Source organism: Dama dama, chromosome 11 (assembly GCF_033118175.1).
Source record: "Dama dama isolate Ldn47 chromosome 11, ASM3311817v1, whole genome shotgun sequence".
NCBI lineage: Eukaryota > Metazoa > Chordata > Mammalia > Artiodactyla > Cervidae > Dama > Dama dama.
Window position 1 is genome coordinate 55,280,119 of NC_083691.1, and position 20,383 is coordinate 55,300,501.

The following is a 20,383-nucleotide window of genomic DNA, read 5'->3' on the forward strand; positions in this document are numbered from 1 at the left end:
TGAATAGAGTGTGTTTGGTTGGGGAAGGTGAGTCTTGAACAGCTTTGTAACATTGTTTCTCTGCCCTGGAATTGACAAGCAGGATCCGAGGAAGGCATCTTAGTGCAGGGGTTCTCACACTTTTTAGTCTCAGGACCCCTTTACGTTGCTACACACATTATTGAGAACCCTAAAGAGCTTTTTATGAATAATAGGTTATATTTTTCCATATTTACCCTCTTGGAAATTTACCCTGAGAAATGTTTGAAATATGCATTGATTCACTAAAAGGAAAAAAAGTAATGAACCCATTACATGTTTACATAAATAACATTTTTATGAAAAAATACATTTTCCACACTAAAAAATATATGAGAATAGGATTGTTTTACATGCAGATCTCTTTAATGCCTGGCTTAATTGAAGAAAGCTGGATTCTCATTTCTGTTTCTGCATTCCATCTGTTGTGATTGAAGTATATGAAGGAAATCTGGTCTCACAAGTACTGTTGGTAAAAAAAGAAGTATGTTAATAGGCTCTTTAGATAATTGTGGACATTCTTTGATACTACACCTAAACTTACAAGTGGTTGTTTTTTTAAAGGTTAGTTAGATGTGGGGGCTTCCCAGTTGGCGCTAGTGGTAAAGAACCTGCCTACCAAGGCAGGAGACAGACAAGGGCTCAATTCCTGGGTTGGGAAGATCCACTGGAGATGGGCATGGCAACCCATTCCAGTATTCCTACCTGGAGAATCCCATGAACAGAGGATGCTGGTGGGCTACAGTCCATGGAGTTGCAGAGTCAGACACGACTGAAGCGACTTAGCATGTGTGCAATCAGATGTGAGATTGGAAAACATATAATGAACTTTACACTCTACTACATTGAAATCGAGCTTCCCTGGGTGGTTTAGACGTTAAAAGAATCTGCCTGCAATTCAGGAGACCTGGGTTTGATCCCTGGATGGTCAAGGATCCCTGGAGGAGAAAATGGCAACCTGCTTCACTATCCTTGCCTGGAGAATCCCATGGACAGAGGAGCCTGGCAGGCTACAGTCCATGGGGTCACAAAGAGTCGGACACAACTGAGCGACTAACACACACATTAAAATCATTGGTATATCTTGCAGAGGGAAAGGATGAATGGGAGGACAGTTAGGGACTTTAGAATCAACATGTACACACTGCTATATTTAAAATGGATAACCAATAAAGACCTACTGTATAGCACAGGGAACTGTGCTCAATATTATGCAATGACCTAAATGGGGAAAGATTTTGAGAGAGAGTAGATGCATGTATGGGCTTTCCTGATAGCTCAGTTGGTAAAGAATTCACCTGCAATGCAGGAGACCTGGGTTGGATCCCTGGGTTGGGAAGATCCCCTGGAGAAGGGAAAGGCTACCCACTCCAGTATTCTGGCCTGAAGAAATCCATGGACTGTAAAGAGTCAGATACTACTGAGTGACTATCACTTTTACTTCACAGGTACATGTATAACTGAATCACTTTGCTATATACCTGAAACTAATACAACACTGTTTTTTGTTTTTTTTTTTAATATTTATTTATTGGGTTGCATTGGGCCTTAGTTGCAGCACACGGGATCTTCATTGCAACATGAGGGGTCTTCAGTTGCTGCATGCGAGCTCTTAGTTGTTGCACACGGGATTTAGTTCCCTGACCAGGGATTGAACCTGGGCCCTCTGCACTGGGAGTGCAGAGTCTTAGCCACTGGGCTACCAGGGAAGTCCCACAACACTGTTAATCAACTATACTCAGATATAAAATAGAAAGTTTTAAAAAAACTGTTGGTATATCTTGCACTTGAATGGATCTTTTACTCCTGACAATTTTATAAAATCGTACAGATGGTCATTTGGAAAATACTGACCATCTAAAAACTAAGCTGTGCAGCTCTTCTAAATGTAAAGTTTCTTAAGTGATGGGAAGCTGCCAGGCACACAATGGCAGATACAAGTTTTCTCAAATTTTAATTGTCATTTGAAAGCTCAAATTTTACCATTGGCAACAAATACCATCTATTGTTTTCCTTGAATCGACAGGTTCCTTTCATTTTTGATAAAAGTATTTGCTAAATGCACCAGTTTGAATAATCATAGTTCTTCTGTCCAATGTCCTTTCAAGTAAAATGGTACTTCATTTTAAAAGAGAAAAGACAAAAACAAAGATGCTTGACATCTTATTAGGATATTGCAAATGTGGCAATGCCCTGGTGATCCAGTGGGCAATTTCACTTTCATGACCTGGGTTCAGTCCCTGGCCTGGGAACTAAGATCCCACAAGCCCACAGCATGGCCAAAAAATAAAAACAACAGTGAGATTCTAGAAATCCAAGGCTCAGAAAACAACAAATGCTGGTCAGGAAATGGAGCAACAGAAACTCGGCTTACATTGCTGGTAGGAATACAAAACAGTTGGAAGGCAGTTTGGCAGTTTCTTACAAAACTCAACATACTCTTACCATATGATCCAGCAATTGTGCTCCTTGGTATTTACTCAAATGAGTTGAAAATTTATGCCCATGCAAAACCTGCACAGGAATGTACCTCAGTTTTATTTATAACTGTCTGAACGTGGAGTCAACCAAAATATCCTTCAGTAAGTAAATGGATAAAATAAACTAGCACATCCATATGATGGACTATGCAGTGATAAAATGAAATGAGCTATCCACAAAGACATGGAGGAATCTTAAATGCATATTGCTAAGTGAAAGAAACCAATCTGAAATGGCTACATACCATGTGATAACCTGGAAAAGGCAAAACTTTGGAGATAGCAAAAAGATAGGTGTTTGCCAGAGGTTGTGGGGGAGGAAGGGAGAGATGAATAGATGTAGCACAGAGGATTTTGAGAGAAGTGAAACTATTCTGTATGATACTCTAATGGTGTCATGATGAATTCATGTTGCTATATATTTATCCAGACCCATAGAATGTATAATATAAAGAGTGAACCCTAGGGACTACTTTTCCGGTAGTCCAGTGGCCAAGACTCCCAATGCAGGGGCTCTGGGTTCGATCTCTGGTCAGGGAACTAGAGTCCATACACTGCAATTAGGAGTTCGCATGCTCAATAGAGATCAAAGATCCAGTGTGCTGCAACTGAGACCCAGCAAAGCCAAATGAAAAATAAATTTAAAAGATTTTTAAAAAATAAATAAAAAAAAATAGTGAACCCTAATGTAAACCATGAACTTTGTTATTAATATCAATATTAGCTCATCAGTTGTCACAAATATATCACACTAATATAAGATGTTAGTATAGGAGAAACAGGGAAAGCATGAAGGGTGTATGGAAACTACTAAAAAAAAATCTATTAGTTTGAAAACAAAGGTGAGTTCACAGTTTAATTGCACAAGTGTTCTTTCCTAGAATAACTGTGAGACTATCATTGTATTTGGGTATACAGAAGCATTGTATTCATATTTTCCAGTTCACACAAAAAAGTAAAATGATCTGTACGCCAGTGACAGGAATTTATAAAATTAATAATTTTATACTGCTCTACTAACAGCGTTCTTTTTATAAAACTTTATTTTCCCTTTTTCTTTAATTTTTTTTGGCTGCATCTCCTGGCGTGAGAAACTTCCCTGACCAGGGATCAAGCCTGCACCCCCTGCAGTGGAAGCACAGAGCCTTAACCAGTGGATGCCAGGGAAGCTCCAAGAGTGTTCCTACTTGATATTGGCATTTTTTAAATGTGGTAAGCTCATGGCGGTGAGGGATGCAGTGACTACTACTACATTGGGTACCACGGTCTCGCTCCTGCTAAGTTGCCAACAGTTTTGCCCATTTTTCTTTGCATTATCAGTTCAAATGTTAACACAGTTAAAAAGGCAAATAACATTTCAGTATTAATATAGCAAGTTTTGCCCCTGAAGACTTCAAGGGTTCACGGACCATGTGCTGAGAACCACTATCCTAAAGGAAAAAATTGGCAGGGGTAGATGTAGTAGAGATTATTGGGCACAGATGTGTCTGACAGGTGGATTCACCAACTGTTCCTGCTGTTGAAGTCTGGCCCACTTCTAGGTCATCCTGATACAACACTTTGGAAGCCATAGATCTATTAATATTTAGGGGATGCATCTCTTAATCCACTCTCAAATCCCAGTCCAGGTGAATACATTGTGGATTGGGAAGTTTAGGCAAGATTTCTAGGATCACTCAAAATTAGATGGCTCTGGACTTTCCTGGTGGTCCAGGAAGTGGGAGTCCTTCCCACTTCCCACAAGTGGTTAAGAATCCACTTGCCAATTTAGGGGATATGGGTTTGATCCCTGGACTGAGATGGTTCCACATGCCTCAGGCAATTGGGCCCCAGTGTCACAGCTACTAGAACCAACACTAGAGAGTAGCCCCTCCTCTCCGCAACTGGTGGAAGTCCGAGAGCAGCAATGAAGACCCAGTGAAGCCAAAAATATATAAAAATTTAAAAAATACTAGATGGCTTCATTTTTTAAAACTATTTATTTTGATTTTACTTACCATCTGAGCGACAGGGGCTTCCCTGGTGGCTCAGATGGTAAAGAATCCGCCTGCAATGCAGGAGACTCAGGTTCAAGCCCTGGGTTGGGAAGATCTTCTGGAGAGGGGCATGGCAACCCACTCCAGTATTCTTGCCTGGAGAATTCCATGGACAGAGGAGCTTGTTGGGCTACAGTCCATGGAGTCGCAAAGAATCAGACATAACAGAGCGACCAACACTTTCACATTTTTATTTTGGCTGTGCTGCATCTTCCTTGCAATACCTGGGCTTCTCTCCAGTTGTGTGCACTGGCTCTAGAGCACAAGGGTCAGTAGTTGCATGTGCCGGCTTATTTGCCCCGAGGCATGTGGGATCTTAGTTCCCTGACCAGGGATTGAACTCATATCGCCTCCATTGGGAGGCAGATTAAAAACCACTGGACATCTGTTTTGTTTATTTTTTAATTTTTGGCTGCACTGTATGGCATCCGGGGTCTTAGTTCCCCAACCAGGAAAGTCCCTAGATGGTTCCATTATGTTCAGTGTTGATCATATGTTATGTGCAAAGAACTGGACAAGTTACAAAGGAGGAATCAAATGATTCAGTTGTGGCCTCTGTCCTAAAGGAGTATAATAATAAAAGTATATAGAAATAATAAAATAATAATAGAATATAGGAAATCATAAGTTTTAAATGAGATTCAAAGTGCTACAGGAGCGCTAGGAAGAAATGAATTACAACCGGAGAAATCAGAAAAAAATTTTTTGAAAACTTGGGCCTAAAAGAATGAATACAATTTTGAGAGGAGAGGGAAGTCAAAAATTCTGAACAGTCTGGGTGAACTGAGAGCATTCTCTGTAGAGAAATGCAGTTAATAAATGAGATGTATTAACTCTTCACCTCTCCATCCCATGATTTTAACTTGTTTTTGTTCAAGCAGTTGATTTCTGGTTTACCCTTTCAGGACCAAAATTTGGAGACTCATGGCATTTAGCATTCACTTATCCAAAAATACTCCAAAACTTGTGGTGGCTCAGTGGTAAAGAATCTGCCTGCAATGCAGGAGATGCAAGTTTCATCCCTGGGTCGGGAAGATCCCCTGGAGGAGAGCATGGCAACCCACACAGTATTCTTGCCTGGAGAATCTCATAGACAGAGGAGCCTGGCGGGCTCCAGTCCCTGGGGTTGCAAAAGAGCCAGACACCACTTAGCAACTAAACGACGGACAAAAGGAATTTCTTTGTGGTTCTTTCCTAATGAAAAATTATATTTCTGTCTGCACGGTAGAGAAAGAATCCCCCCTTTCAGATTTTTCAACTCAATACCCTAAACTTTTAGTGAGTGCCTACTAAGTACAGGATATATGCTATTTTCTACCAGGGGTACCAAGTTAAAGACATAGCTCCTGCCTTCACAGAACTTAAGAGTCTTAGAAAAGTCAAATTGGGAGATTGGGATTGACACATACACAGTACTATATATAAAATAGATAACTAATAAGAACCTACTGTATAGCACAGGGAACTCTACTCAGTACTCTGTAATGACCTATATGGGAAAACAAAAAGAATGGATAGATGTATAACAGATTCACTTTGCTGTATGGCAGAAACTAGCAACATTGTAAATCAACTATACTCCAATAAAAATAAATTTTAAAAAATGTGTATGCAGGGGACTTCTCTAGTGGTACAGTGGATAAGAATCTGCCTGCTAATACAGGGGACACCAGTTCGATCCCTGGTCTGGGAAAATTCCAGGGCAACTAAAGCCCCTGGGCCACAACTATTGAACGTGAGTGCTGCAAACTGCTGAAGACCTTATGCCTAGAGCCCCTGCTCCACAACAAGAGAGGCCATCGCAATGAGAAATATGCACCACAACAAAGAGCAGCCCCCACTTGCCACAACTAGAAAAAGCCTGCGTGCAGCAACAAAGACCCAGCACAACCATAAATAAATACATAATTTTTTCATGTATGGGGACTTAGGTTCAATCTCTGGTTGAGGAACTAAGATCTCACATGCTGCGGGGCAACAGATCCCTTGCTGCAACTACTGAATCCACAAGCCATAACTAGAGAGAAGCCCTTGATCTTCCAGGAAGATCCCATGAGCTAAAACTAAGACCCACCACAGCCAAATAAATATTTTTAAAAAATGTGTATGCAGTTTATGAGGCTTCCCAGGTGGTGCTAGTGGTAAAGAACCCGGCTGCCAATGCAGGATAAGATACTTGGGTTTGATCCTGGGTGGGGAAGATCCCCTGGAGGCGAGCATGGCAACCTACTCCAGTACTCTTGCCTGGAGAATCCCATAGACAGAGGAGCCTGGCAGGCTCAGTCCATAGGGTCCCAAAGAGTCGGACATGACTAAAGTGACTTAGCACACACACATGCACATGCAGTTAATGGTAAAGCTTATTGTAGATTTTCTAAAAGATACAGTGTGATGGTGATCAGAAGAGGAAGAAATTGAATTTCAGTGGGGAAATCTGGAAGACTTCATGGAAGCAATGATGAATGAAGCAGGATATTCAATTGTCTCAATGACACAAGTCCACTTGAGCAAAGATGTAAAAGGGGATGGTTTGTTTTGGGAAGGACAGGTAATTTAGTATGGTCCCATCACTTCATGGGAAATAGATGAGGAAACAGTGGAAACAGTGTCAGACTTTATTTTTTTGGGCTCCAAAATAACTGCAGATGGTGACTGCAGCCATGAAATTAAAAGATGCTTACTCCTTGGAAGGCAACTTATGACCAACATAGATAGCATATTAAAAAGCAGAGACATTACTTTGCCAAGAAAGGTCCGTCTGGTCAAGGCTATGGTTTTTCCAGTGGTCATGTATGGATGTGAGAGTTGGACTGTGAAGAAAGCTGAGTGCTGAAAAATTGATGCTTTTGAACTATGGTGTTGGAGAAGACTCTTAGGAGCCCCTTGGACTGCAAGGAGATGCAGCCAGTCCATCCTAAAGGAGATTAGTCCTGGGTGTTCATTGGAAGGACTGATGCTGAAGCTGAAACTCCAGTACTTTGGCCACCTCATGCGAAGAGTTGACTCACTGGAAAAGACCCTGATGCTGGGAGGGATTGGGGGCAGGAGGAGAAGGGGATGACAGAGGATGAGATGGCTGGATGGCATCACCGACTTGACGGGCATGAGTTTGAGTAAACTCCAGGAGTTGGTGATGGACAGGGAGGCCTGGCGTGCTGCGATTCATGGGGTCGCACAGAGTTGGACACGACTGAGCGACTGAACTGAACTGAGGGGGCTGGCAGGTGAGTCTCTTGAGAGATAATCTTCAAAAAGCAGGTTTAGAACAATCTTGGAATGCCAAACTAAAGAGTTTAGGGTTTACACTGGGGGTAGGGTGCAGCATTCTCAAATTGGTGTTTTAGGAAGATAAGGAGCAACCAACCATAGAAGGAATGGATGGGAGAAGATAGTCAGTTTGGAGGTGGATCAGAGAAGAGATCATCCTGGCATTACCTAGGAAGCAGAAGCTGGTATGAAAAGGATGCGGGATATTTGAGAGACATGACTAAGATTTAGTGTTGTCCCAGATGTGCAGATACACCACCGTTATGGCAGAAAGCGAAAAGGACCTAAAGAGCCTCCTGATGAAAGTGAAAGAGAGAGTGAAAAAAGCTGGCTTAAAACTCAACATTCAAAACACTAAGATCATGGTATCTGGTCCCATCACTTCATAGCAAATAGATGGGGAAACAATGGAAACAGTGAGAGGCTTTATTTTCTTGGGCTCCAAAATCACTGCAGACAGTGACTGCAGCCATGAAATTAAAAGACTCTTGCTCCCTGGAAGAAAAGCTATGACCATCCTAGACAGCATATTAAAAAGCAGAGACATTACTCTGGCAACAAAGGTCTGTCTAGTCAAAGCTATGGTTTTTCCAGTAGTCACGTACAGATGTGACTATTGCACCATAAAGAAAGCTGAGCACCGAAGAATTGATACTTTTGAACTGTCGTGCTGAAGAAGATTCTTGAGAGTTGCTTGGACTGCAAGGAGATCAAATCAGTCAATCCTAAAGGAAATCAGTCCTTAATATTCATTGGAAGGACTGATGCTGAAGTTGAAGCTCCAATACCTTGGCCACCTGATGTGAAGAACTGACTCATTAGAAAAGACACTGATGCTGGGAAAGATTGAAGGCAGGAGGAGAAGGGGACGACAGAGGATGAGATGGTTGGATGGCATCACCAACTCGATGGGCATGAGTTTGAGTAAACTCCGAGAATTGGTAATGAACAGGGAAGCCGGGCATGCTGCAGTCTATGGGGTCACGAAGAGTTGGATATAACTGAGCAACTGAACTGAACTGAACTGATTGTGTGTATAGGATGGCTTAGGGGTTCCTAACTTGGGACAGTGGTAGAATGGGAGTACTACTCAGGAGGAGGAACATGGAAAAAAGATAAAGGGTTTGGTTTGGCTTTCAGATGTGTCTGTAGATTGGCCAGGATATATTGGAGATGCAGCAGTGGCAGTTAGAGAGAGGTATGGCATTTGGAGGGGGGCGGTCCTTCTCAGGTAGCTCAGGGCTTCCCAGGTGGCGCTAGTGGTAAAGAACTTGCCTGCCAGTGCATGAGACTAGAAGAGATGAGGGTTCAAGTCCTAGGTCTGGAAAATTCCCTGGAGCAGGGCATGGCAACCCACTCCAGTATTCTTGCCTGGAGAATCCCAGGGAGACAGGAACCTGGTGAGCTACAGTCCATAGGGTTTCAAAGAGTCAGACACGACTGAAGTGACTTAGCATGCTCGCACTCACAGATTTGGGAATCATCCTTAAATGGCTGTTGAAACTGTGAAGGCATTGAGTACACTTCCTTAGGGAGAGCAAGGTTTCTAAACCTTGGCAGTATTGACATCTGGTCTGTATATTCTTTGTCTTTGGGGTGGAGGTTGTGGGCTATCTATGACATTGTAGGAAGTTAAGCATCCTTGGCCTCTTCCCACTAGATGCTGGTAGCACCACTCCCCCATCAGTTGTGTCAACCAAAAATATCTCCAGACAGTGTCACATTCCCTGGAGGGCAAGGTCAACCCCACAGAGAATTATTGCTCCAGGAGAGAGGGTGGAGTCAGAAAATGGCCAAGGGCAGAACATTCCAGTTCTAAGGGCAAGGTCAGAAAGAGAGCACCTTGGGAGAGATGGGGGTGACTCGTTGTGTAACAGTCTATAAAGAGGGGTTTGGAGACCAAAGAGGCCTTGGCAGCGGTGAGAGGTTTCTGATCTTTCAGGAGCAATTCCAGTTGAGCCTCCTGAATGTGCTTCCTCCTTGTTCTCTAGCCTTTCCCCTGAAAGGTACAGGAGTCAGCTGCCCACTGGGGCCATAAATGAGACTGGGGTATATGCCAGTGTATAGCAAAGCTTGCCTGATTGCTTTGCAGGCTGTTTATATTCCTCTTCCCTTCTGTCATTCCATTTGTTCTACCAGTCTCCTTTTTCATTTGTAATATGCTTTAGCAGAAATACAGATATATATACCCGTAGTATTTAATCCTAACAATAATCCTGCAAAACAGCTTTCATTCTTTTTCCCATTTTGCAGATGAAGAAATCAAAGATCCCAGAGGGAAGTGATTTACCTAAGACTCCACAACAATGGGCTTCCTAGGTGGCTCTAGTGGTAAAGAACCTGCCTGCCAGTGCAATAGACATAACAGATTCTGGTTCGATCCCGAGGTCAGGAAGATTCCCTGGAGAAGGAAATGGCAACCCACTCCAGTATTCTTGCCTGGGGAATTCCATGGACAGAGGAGCCTGGTGGGCTACAGTTGCAAAGTGGGGTTGCAAAGTCAGACACGGCTGAATCGACTGAGCAAAGATGCCACAGCCAGGCAGCAGGAGGACTGATGCCCAAATTCGATCACACAAGGACTGAGAAGACTCTTCAGCATACTCCAATTGCTTCTTTGGCTGCAGCTCCTACCACATGGCTTCTTTTCCTTACAAAGTGACTGACACTCCCCTCCTCCTAGGATAGAGCCTCCTTTGACTAAAGGAATCAGTGACTTCTGTTCTCTTGTTCCCTGCCCACAGCACTATTTCCGCTCATTGAGTATCATTCAGTGCCTTCCTGAATGTCTTACCTTGTGAGGGTGGTAGCCAGATGCTCTTCCTTTTTTTTGGCCACACTAGCTTGTGGTATCTCAGTTCCCCAACCAGAGATTGAACCCAGGCCACAGTAATGAAAACCCAGAGTCCTAATCACTAGGCCATTAGGGAACTCCCAGATGGTTGTCTTTGGGTCCTTGTTACTGTGCGGGCTTTTCTCTAGCTGTGGCTCGTGGGGGTGACTCTCTCTCAGTGGGCAGGCTTCTCGTTGCTGTGGCTTCTCTTGTTGCAGAGCATGGGCTCTAGGACTTACAGGTTTCCATAGTTGTGGCTCCCAGGCTCTAGAGCACAGGCTCAGTAGTTGTGGCTCACAGGGCTTAGTTGCCCCAAGGCATGTGGAATCTTCCCAGACCAGAGATTGAACCCACATCTCCTGCGTTAGCAGGCAGATTCTTTGCCACTGAGCCACCAGGGAAGCTCCCAGATAGTTTTCTGATAAAGGATAACAATGCAGTGTTTGTACAGGTGAGGCTAAGCCTGCAGCAGTTCTGTAAAGTGAAGATGAGGGCCCAATTCTGTAAGGTGAAGATGAGAACGAACAGGTTACAGGCCCAACCATAGGCACTGCTGAATCTCCCTGACAGTTGCTGGATCTAAGCCAAGGGTCAGCTCCCTCAGGAACATCAATGTATGTCCAAGGCTTGCAGTGGCATACGAGACCTGATAGCTCCTCAACTGTTGAACTCTACTTACAACAAGGAACATCCAGGGAATTCCCGTCCAGGGAATCCTCTTGCATTTCTTCCTGTTCCCCTCAAACATCCTACTCTGGTCTTTGTTTCTTGGTATCTCTCATGTTCCCTTACCCACCAATTCACTTAGCATCTGGAATTCTTAGTAATCACAAAAGCCACCATTTACTGACAGTTTCTTAAGTACCAGGCACAGAATGGAGGTAACTGAAACTTAGAGATGTTACATAAATCTGTCCAATGTCACAAAAACGTTAAAGGATAGATCAGTGTGTCTACAGAAATATAATTTGAGCCACATTGGTAATTAAACAGTTCCTATTAGCCAAATTAAAAGAGAAAAGAAACAGGTGAAATTAATTTCACCAATATTTTTTTTTTTAAGTTAACTCAATATATCCGGTGTCTATCTATTAACATATAAATGGATAAAGATGTGGTGTATACACACCAACACACACACACACACAATGGAATATTACCCAGCCATAAAAGAGAATGGAATTTTTCCTTTTAAAACAACATGAATGGACCTCAAGGGTATTATGTTTAGTGAAATAAGTCAGATAGAGAAAGACAAATAGTGTATGATATCATTTATATATGGAATCTAAAAAATATTAATACAACGAACTACTGAATTTAACAAAGAAGAAGCAGACTCATAGGTATAGAGAACAAACTAGTAGTTAGCAGTGGGGAGAGAGGGGGAGAGGAGCAATTTAGCAGTGGGAGATTAAGAGATACAAGCTACTATGTACAAAATGAGCTAAAAGGATATATCATACAACATAGGGCATACAGCCAACATTTTATAATAACTATAAATAGAGTATAACCTTTAAAAATTGTGCATCATTATATTGTATACCTGTAACATATAATACCAGAGATCAAATTGCCAACATCCGCTGGATCATTGAAAAAGCAAGAGAATTCCAGAAAAACATCTATTTCTGCTTTATTGACTATGCCAAAGCCTTTGACTGTGTGGATCACAATAAACTGTGGAAAATTCTGAAAGAGATGGGAATACCAGACCACCTGACCTGCCTCTTGAGAACCCTGTATGCAGGTCAGGAAGCAACAGTTAGAACTGGACATGGAACAACAGACTGGTTCCAAAAAGGAAAAGGAGTATGTCAAGGCTGTTTGTTTTCACCCTGCTTATTTAACTTATATGCAGAGTACATCATGAGAAATGCTGGACTGGAAGAAGCACAAGCTGGAATCCAGACTGCCGGGAGAAATATCAATAACCTCAGATATGCAGATGACACCACGCTTATGGCAGAAAATGAAGAGGAACTAAAAAGCCTCTTGATGAAAGTGAAAGAGAGTGAAAAAGTTGGCTTAAAGCCCAACATTCAGAAAACTAAGATCATGGCATCTGGTCCCATCACTTCATGGCAAATAGATGAGGAAACAGTGGAAACTGTCAGACTTTATTTTTTGGGGCTCCAAAATCACTGCAGATGGTGATTGCAGTCATGAAATTAAAAGACACTTACTCCTTGGAAGGAAACTTATGACCAACCTAGACAGCACATTAAAAAGCAGAGACATTACTTTGCCAAGAAAGGTCCGTCTAGTCAAGGCTATGGTTTTTCCAGTGGTCATGTATGGATGTGAGAGTTGGACTGTGAAGAAAGTTGAGCGCCGAAGAGTTGATGCTTTTGAACTATGGTGTTGGAGAAGACTCTTGAGAGTCCCTTGGACTGCAAGGAGATGCAGCCAGTCCATCCTAAAGGAGATTAGTCCTGGGTGTTCATTGGAAGGACTGATGCTGAAGCTGAAACTCCAGTACTTTGGCCACCTCATGCGAAGAGTTGACTCATTGGAAAAGACCCTGATGCTGGGAGGGATTGGGGGCAGGAGGAGAAGGGGATGACAGAAGATGAGATGGCTGGATGGCATCACCGACTCAATGGACATGAGTTTGAGTAAACTCCGGGAGTTGGTGATGGACAGGGAGGCCCGGCGTGCTGCAGTCCATGGGGTCGCACAGAGTTGGACACAACTGAGCGACTGAACTGAACTGAACATATAATATTGTACATCAACTATAATTCAATAAAAAATAAAGCACTTGGGACTTCCCTGGTGGTCCAGTGGTTGGGAATCTGAGCTTTCACTTCAGGGGGCATGGGTTTGACCCCTGATTGAAGAACTAAGATCTGGCATGTTGTATAGCATGAACAAAAGTATAAATAAATAAAGCAAGTTATAAATTTTTTTAAAAAGAAGAAAAAAGGAAAAAGATCCAAAACATTATTTCAATTTTATATATTGATGATTATATAAAATTACTAAAGTGATATTTACAGTCTCTCTCTCATAATAAATCTTTTAAATCTGGTGTGTGTTTTACATCACACCTCAGTCAGACGAGCCACATTTCAAATGTTCAACAGCTACTTGTGGTCAGTGGCTACTGTACTGGACAATGATAGTATATATCAACAGGGACTTCCCTGATGGTCCAGTGGTTAGGACTTGTAGTTTGCAATTCAGGGGATGCAGATGTGATCCCGGGTTCAAAAACTAAGATCCCACATGCCGAGGGGCAACTACTGAGCCCGCACACTCTAGACCCCATGCTCTGCAGCAAGAGAAGCCTGAGCACTGCAATGGAGAAGTCCCCGCATCCCACAACTAGAGAAAGCCCACTTGCCCCAGGGAAAATCCAGTGTAGTCAAAAAATTTAATAATAATTTTAAAAAGAAAGAAAGGGTAGATCAAAGATACTGACCCACCTCTGCTTGGCTTCATTGTTGCCTTTCTAAGAATGATGAGGAGTGGGGTACGAAGTTCTCTGTGAAAGCAGGCTGATACTATCCACCAAAATTCAGGTGCGTGCATGCAAAGTCACTTCAGTCGTGTGTGACTCTTTGCAGATCGTGGACTGTAGCCCATCAGGTTCCTCTGTCCATGGGATTCTCCAGGCAAGAATACCAGAGTGGGTTGCCATGCCCTCCTCCAGGGGATATTATGACAGAGCGATGGAACCTGCATCTCTTTCTGTCCCCTGCATTGGCAGATGGGTCCCTTACCACTAGCACCACCTGGGAAACTAGAATAAAGGGTCTCCAAATGCTACGGATGTCCAAAGTTTACTAAGCTCTTTAAAAAAGTGTTTGTCAAAAAAAAAAGCATTTGTCAAGAGAAGCTGCCATTTCCCTCTTGGAACTGTTACTTCTGGGATGGGACAGGAATGTTTGTTTCCTTCTGAACGGGTCTGTTATTGTTCTTCTGTCTTGATAAACACCATCCGGGAAGGGTGGATTTTCTCTGGCCTGCAGCCAGGTCAGTGGAAAAATCCTTTGCCCTGGGCCCCCTCTCTGGTCCAGAGGGCAGTCATTTGCTCATTTCTGTTGGGGTTCCCTAACCCTCGAGGTGGCCCCCGAAGGGACGTGCAGGACGGTTGAACTCTAGAATAGGAGAGTTGGTGACCCAGCATTTCCTGATTGGAGCAGTGGGCAGCCCTTTGTTCCAGGCTGTGCTAGGTACATGGCGTAAGCTTTTCTTTTACTCCACACCCTCCGAGGTCAGGATCAGCACCTGCAAAGACCAGAGAGGTGGAGAGGTTCACTCGATGTTTGCAGCTTCTGACACCAGAGCCCAGGATCACAGCATTTCAGATTTTGGGGGTTTCAATGCTTTCTGCACTAAAACAACTTGGGAACAAGGGTTGTCCAGTAAGAAATGTTCATATCTGCGTTCTGTTTCCACATGAACAAGGTCTGACAGAGTGCTTAGGGTTGATTTCATTCTTTAACAATTGGGGATCAGATAATGAGGACATTAAAAAAAAAATCTCTTTTTTTTTTTTTTTTTTTAAGTGAGGTACTTCTCTAGCCATGCAGTGGTTGACTCTTCGCTTTCACTGAAGCGGGCGCGGGTTTGAGCCCTGTTGGGAAACTAAGGGCCTGTGTGCTGCGTGTGCAGCCAAAAAATAATAATGAAAAATTTAAAAAGGAGACGGCTGCCCTTTCTACATCAGGAAACCTAGGAGGGCTGCCTGATCTTTTCTTGTTCCTAAGTTAGAAGAAATGTGGTGCTCGGGAACCCTGTCGCTTTAAGCCTAAGCCCCGGCTCCGGAGGAGACTGGGAGAACAGCGCAGGGTGCCCGCCTACCTGGAGAACCTGAGCGAGGTGTGGCCGGAGCCGCTGGGACGCGAGGTGGGCGGGGGCGGGCTGAAAGTTGGACAAGCAGGAAGTGAACCGACGGCCGCCTGGGAGGAAACGGAGTAGTCAACGAGTTCGGCTGCCGGCAGGCCCGAGCCGCTTGGAAACATGGTGAGAGAGCTGGAAACGAAAAGGGGGCAGATTTCAAGGCCAGCCAGAGGGGGCCGGGGGCCGGGGATTACTCAGGGAAAGTTGGTTGGCAAAGTCCGAGGGCCGGGCCAGAGGCTGCCAGAGAGGTCCCTTCTTTGACAGCTTGGCTGCAAATAGGTCTGAGCTGCCTGGGTGGGTGTTCCTGCTCCTTCTCTGCTCCCTCCCTCTCCTGACCCCTGAGCTGATCTGGAGTGGGCTTCGGTGCTTCGGGTGGCTGGAACCTAATTCATCCCCTCCTCCAGCCGCTGCCGGCCTGCGGGTTTTGTGACATTCCTGGGCTGTGCCTGTGCAGTTCCGAAGGCAGAGCCCAGCCTATCGGCTGGAATCCCGCTCTGTACAGAAACCCAAAGAATTTGTCTCTCAACTGAGTCCAAGGAATCTACCCGCCCCCTCCCCCCACCCCGGGGAAGAGAGCTGAGGGTTCGTAAAAGACTCAGAAATTGGTTCTCTGTGATTATCTATCAATAGTTTCGACCACTACCCCTGATCTGTTTCTGGAAGTCGAGTGGGTCAGGGAGGGAGGAGCTTAACAGTGTATTCCCCTCCCTGTTCAAAAACCTTATCATGAAGCCTGGGGATGAGGCTGCAGCCTGGGAGGATTTGCCCTCCATTTCCCCCAACGCCCAGGCTGTCTGTATTTTTTTATACTTGCCTGAGCAGGCCATGGCCTGGTGCTTGCGCGTGGTGCTAAGTGGTGGGGAAAGCAGAAGTTTGTGGCCCAACTGTTCTCTCTCCTGGGGCCTTGTGAGGGACTTGGAGCCTGGTTGCCATAGCTCTGGGTAACAGCCATCAGTCTGCCCAGGAGGCTGGAGCAGCTCTCCAGCCACTGTCTGAGAGGGAGGGTGGGCTTGGTGAGGGTGGTCCGCGCCCAACACAGGCATTTTTAATGAGGACCCATGGGACCTGGGAATTTTGTACATAGTGGTGGAGCTGTGCATTGGGAGATACTGGCTGAGCTGTCTCCTCTGACCCTCTCTGAGGAACAAGGAAGCAGTGGAGAGGGGTTTGAGGGTTGCTTCTTGTTCTGTCAAGGGCCCTGAGAATCCACGAAGAAGTTGGGTTCTGTCTGTCTCCTAACATGGATGGCTCTCACCGCCTAGGGCTTATAGAGGCATTTGGTTTTGATTACCCGAGTTCTTCAGAAAAACATTCTCTTTGCAAACAGATCAAGCATTGCAAAAAGCTAAAGTCCACCTCAGGTCTCCCCCTCGTCTGGCCTCTGAGGCTGGGTCTCAGTCCCTCCAGCTCTTGGCCTAATTAACTCCTTGTGTGGCTGCCCAGGAGGCCAGTGGCGGTGGAGGAGATGACCGTGTGCGGAACCTCCGGAATGAAGTGGAAGGGGTCAAGAATATCATGACCCAGAATGTGGAGCGGATCCTGGCCCGGGGAGAGAACCTGGACCACCTTCGCAACAAGACAGAGGATCTGGAAGCCACAGTGAGATGACAGGGAGCCCTTCACCCTACCCCCCCAGGGAGCTCCCCCACCCCCTCCCAGGGGATAAGAGGAAGAGGGGGAAGGAAGATTACTGGGGGCGTGGTGATCATGGTGGCAGAGTGAAGGAGGGAAGTCTGTCTTTCCATGTGTGCTGGGAACTGACGTGAGCTGAGTCCCCACTTCTGATTCTGCTATACTCCACTGATTGGAATTGAGTTTAAGGACAGATTTGGGGGTGCAGGGGTGGATCCATGGAGGGATTTTCTGAGACAGAAAATCAGTCAGCCTGTGCTTTCTTAGGTTTCTCTCCTATGAAACTGATTTTCCCTTTGAAGGCTGCCCTTGACTCTCATTTGGATCTGGCCATCCCAGGACAAAAATATTGGCCCCAGAACATCCTCTTAGGGCTGCTGGCCTTCCCCAGGGTTTTTAGGCAGGGGGTGGAAAACTGTTCAGAGTCTTGCTGAGCCAGCTTTAAAAAGAAGCTGGGAAGAGCAGTAAAAAAGTCTTTGATCCCAGGCTCTTCTGCTAGCTGAAGGCTAGAATAACATCTCCCACACATCTGGCTAGATAGTCTCCTGTCTCTCCAGCTAGAGGCCAAAGCCAGCTGCTCAGGGAAGGAGCGACTCTAAAGTTCAGCAGAGGGCTGGAGCCTAAGATCCCATGTCCACTGGGAGAGACTGGCAGTGGCTTTCAGAGTCCTGCATGTAATCTTGAGTATTGCTCATTTAACTTCTGGGGACTTAGTGTTTCTGTCCTCAGCCTGATCTGGGGAGCAGGGCCCAAGGAAACAATTTTTCCAACTCATGTTGGGAGAAGGAAGAACACTTGCCCTCAGCTCCAGCCTCTGTACTGCCCTGAGCCCCTCCTCTGGCTTCGGCAGTCCTGATGGGGCCAGAAATCATAGAACCAGGAAGATATATCCCCCCTGGAGCCTGCAGCCCCTCAGCCTGATTGTCTGCCCTCCTAAGGGCAGGTTGTGCTGCCGTTGTCACAAGCCTGGGTGGAAACATGTGTCAGAAGCCCAATGTGGAGGACAGGGAACCAGAGGGAGCCCCACAAATTCTAAATTTGAACTTGGCCCACCAGATGGTTCTGAAGGTACATTTGTCAAGATAGGAGGACATAAGCTGTCTTACTTAGCAATCTGTTAGCTCCACTTAGCACTTCAATATTTAGATGGAACGGCATGTGGGTCTGTGTCTGCCTTATCCCCAACAGTCAGAGCACTTCAAGACCACGTCACAGAAGGTGGCTCGGAAGTTCTGGTGGAAGAACGTGAAGATGATTGTCCTCATCTGTGTGATTGTTTTTATCATCGTCCTCTTCATCGTGCTTTTTGCCACCGGTGCCATCCCCACTTAGGGAACCCCTCCCTCCCTGCCCTCCTCCTTGGCTGCCACCTTCCGTGGTGCATGCCAAGGGGGGGCCCTCTCTCCTGTCCTTCTTCACGTGGAATGCTGCTCCGTCCTGCCGCCCTGCACTCTGAAGCCCCCTGTCTGCCCCAGGGAACACCGTGGTCCCCAGAAAGAGAGAGCTGGACTGTGGCTGCATTTCAGGGGTCCTCAGAGTTGGTTGGAGAGACCCAGAGGGCCTAGCACATGAGTTGGTTGGAGAGACCCAGAGGGCCTAGCACATGGCTGGAACACTGATGGAACTGAGGGTGGCCAGTGGGCAATAAAGACCTTTCAGTATCCCTATGCGTGTGAGGTCCTTTCTCCCTTTCCACTGTGCCTTTGGCCCTTCTATTTTGTTTCTCCCCAGGACACTCTCTGGCAGAACTCTCCCATCAGACACCTAAACTGTTGGAGGGGTGGAGAACATAAGATTGGAGAAGAAAGACGGAAACTCTTTTTTTTTTATCGCCCCTCGTCCCATCATGGGTCTCAAGAGCAGGGATTTTCTGGAACTCTTGGAGTATGGAAAATTCAAGGCGTTCCCAGCATTTTAGGGTGGTATATAAGACTCCTAAGTGTCCTCTCTGGGTCTTGCCATTGTCTGTCATTCTTTTTCTTTTTCTTTTTAATTTTTGGCTGTGCTGGGTCTTCATTGCTGAGTGGGCTTTTCTCTAGCTGTGGCAAGCAAGGGTTATGCTACAGTTGCGGTGTGCAGGTTTCTCATTGCAGTGGCTTCTTTTGTTGCAGAGCATGGGCTCTAGGGCCTTTGGGCTTCAGCAGTTGCAGCTCCTGGGCTCTAGAGCACAGGCTCAATAGTTGTGACACACAAGCTTAGTTGTTCTGTGGCATATGGGATCTTCCTGGATCAGGGATTGAGCCCGTGTCTCCAGCATTGGCAGGTGGATTCTTTACCACCAAGCCACCAGGGAAGCCCCTTGCCATTTTCTTTATTACTTTCTGCTGGAAATGTTAGCTGAGACATGCAGTGTTCCTAGGCAGAGCATTTAGAAATCTAAATCCTCCCCTCCCCCCACCCTCCTACCCCACCATCATTGGCATTTCTCTTCCATGGCCCTGTTGTACTCTAGAAGGGAGGGATGGGGGAGGGTGGAGGAACTAAATTGCTCTTCCTTCTCCTGTGGTTCTGCAAGTTCTGTTTGTCTTTTGTCTGCCACTGGCCTTCTGGAGCTTAGCGGAGCCTCTGGGTCTTAGCAGTCCTGAGGGGGTGCGCATCTCTCACCCCTGTGTCCCGTGGCTGGACACAGTCAGTGTCACAGGACAGGGCCTGTGGCTTTCCTTCCCCTCCTGGACAATGGACCTCTCTGTCTTTGGGCCTCCCTCCTCCCCACCAGGTCCCACCATCATTGTTACTCTTTCCAGTGCCCAGTGCATCTTGGTTTGGGGGGAGGGTTCTTGTCATCTCTGCCCTCTTTGGAGGAAGCAGTCTGGAAGGGGCGGGGTTGGGAGACAGGACTGGGGACTAGTACTGGCCAATCCAATTCTAGAAGCATGCTCTGGAAAACTAGGAAGGGAGGAAAGCACCGAAGAGCCCTTTGGGGGGCAGTCTTGGTCACCATCATGTCCATCTTCTCCCTTCTCGGTCCACTCCTAGACTCAAAGTCCAAGCAACTGGGATGAGTGGGACCTAGACCTTCCAGGGTGAGGGTGGGGTCTGTGCTCACAGGGGCCTCAACCTGGGAGAGGGAAGTCAACACCCCCTTCCTCAAGAGAGGCCACATGTGAGAGATTGGGTTGGTATGAGGCCGGGTAGAGAACTGGTTGGTGTTGGCTTCTGTGGAGCAGTGAAAGGAGAGGCTGAAGATGGACAGATTCAGCTCAGGAAGGCTCTGGACAGACAGACATGCCAGCCTCCCTCATCTTCCAACTGAGGAAGCGGGT

The 20,383-nt window shown here is 45.7% G+C and overlaps 1 protein-coding gene, 1 long non-coding RNA gene and 1 other non-coding gene across 4 annotated transcripts; 1 reads left to right on the top strand and 2 right to left on the bottom strand.

Annotated features, from left to right (window-relative positions):
- Nucleotides 1-143: 143 nt before the first annotated feature.
- LOC133064797 (uncharacterized) lies at nucleotides 144-15,633 on the bottom strand. 2 transcript variants are annotated; one of them, XR_009694720.1, is made up of 3 exons: nucleotides 15,450-15,633; nucleotides 14,069-14,873; nucleotides 144-484 (listed from the first exon to the last, which is right to left on the bottom strand). It is a non-coding gene; the product is annotated as an uncharacterized LOC133064797 (long non-coding RNA). The 2 variants fall into 2 exon arrangements; XR_009694721.1 differs by having other exon boundaries at nucleotides 14,065-14,873.
- TRNAG-CCC (transfer RNA glycine (anticodon CCC)) lies at nucleotides 1,655-1,727 on the bottom strand. Its single transcript has one exon. It is a non-coding gene; the product is annotated as a tRNA-Gly (tRNA).
- Nucleotides 15,456-18,787, top strand: VAMP8 (vesicle associated membrane protein 8). Its single transcript, XM_061155255.1, has 3 exons — nucleotides 15,456-15,611; nucleotides 16,932-17,087; nucleotides 18,309-18,787. Exons 1-3 carry the CDS (start codon nucleotides 15,609-15,611, stop codon nucleotides 18,450-18,452), a joined length of 303 nt encoding a protein of 100 aa, XP_061011238.1. The 5' UTR covers nucleotides 15,456-15,608; the 3' UTR covers nucleotides 18,453-18,787.
- Nucleotides 18,788-20,383: the final 1,596 nt, after the last annotated feature.

What these genes read in the sequence shown, in the direction of transcription:
- VAMP8 (XM_061155255.1), top strand. An exon ending in CAGAGGATCTGGAAGCCACA is followed by an intron (nt 17,088 to 18,308) that starts GTGAGATGACAG and finishes TATCCCCAACAG; the next exon opens with TCAGAGCACTTCAAGACCAC.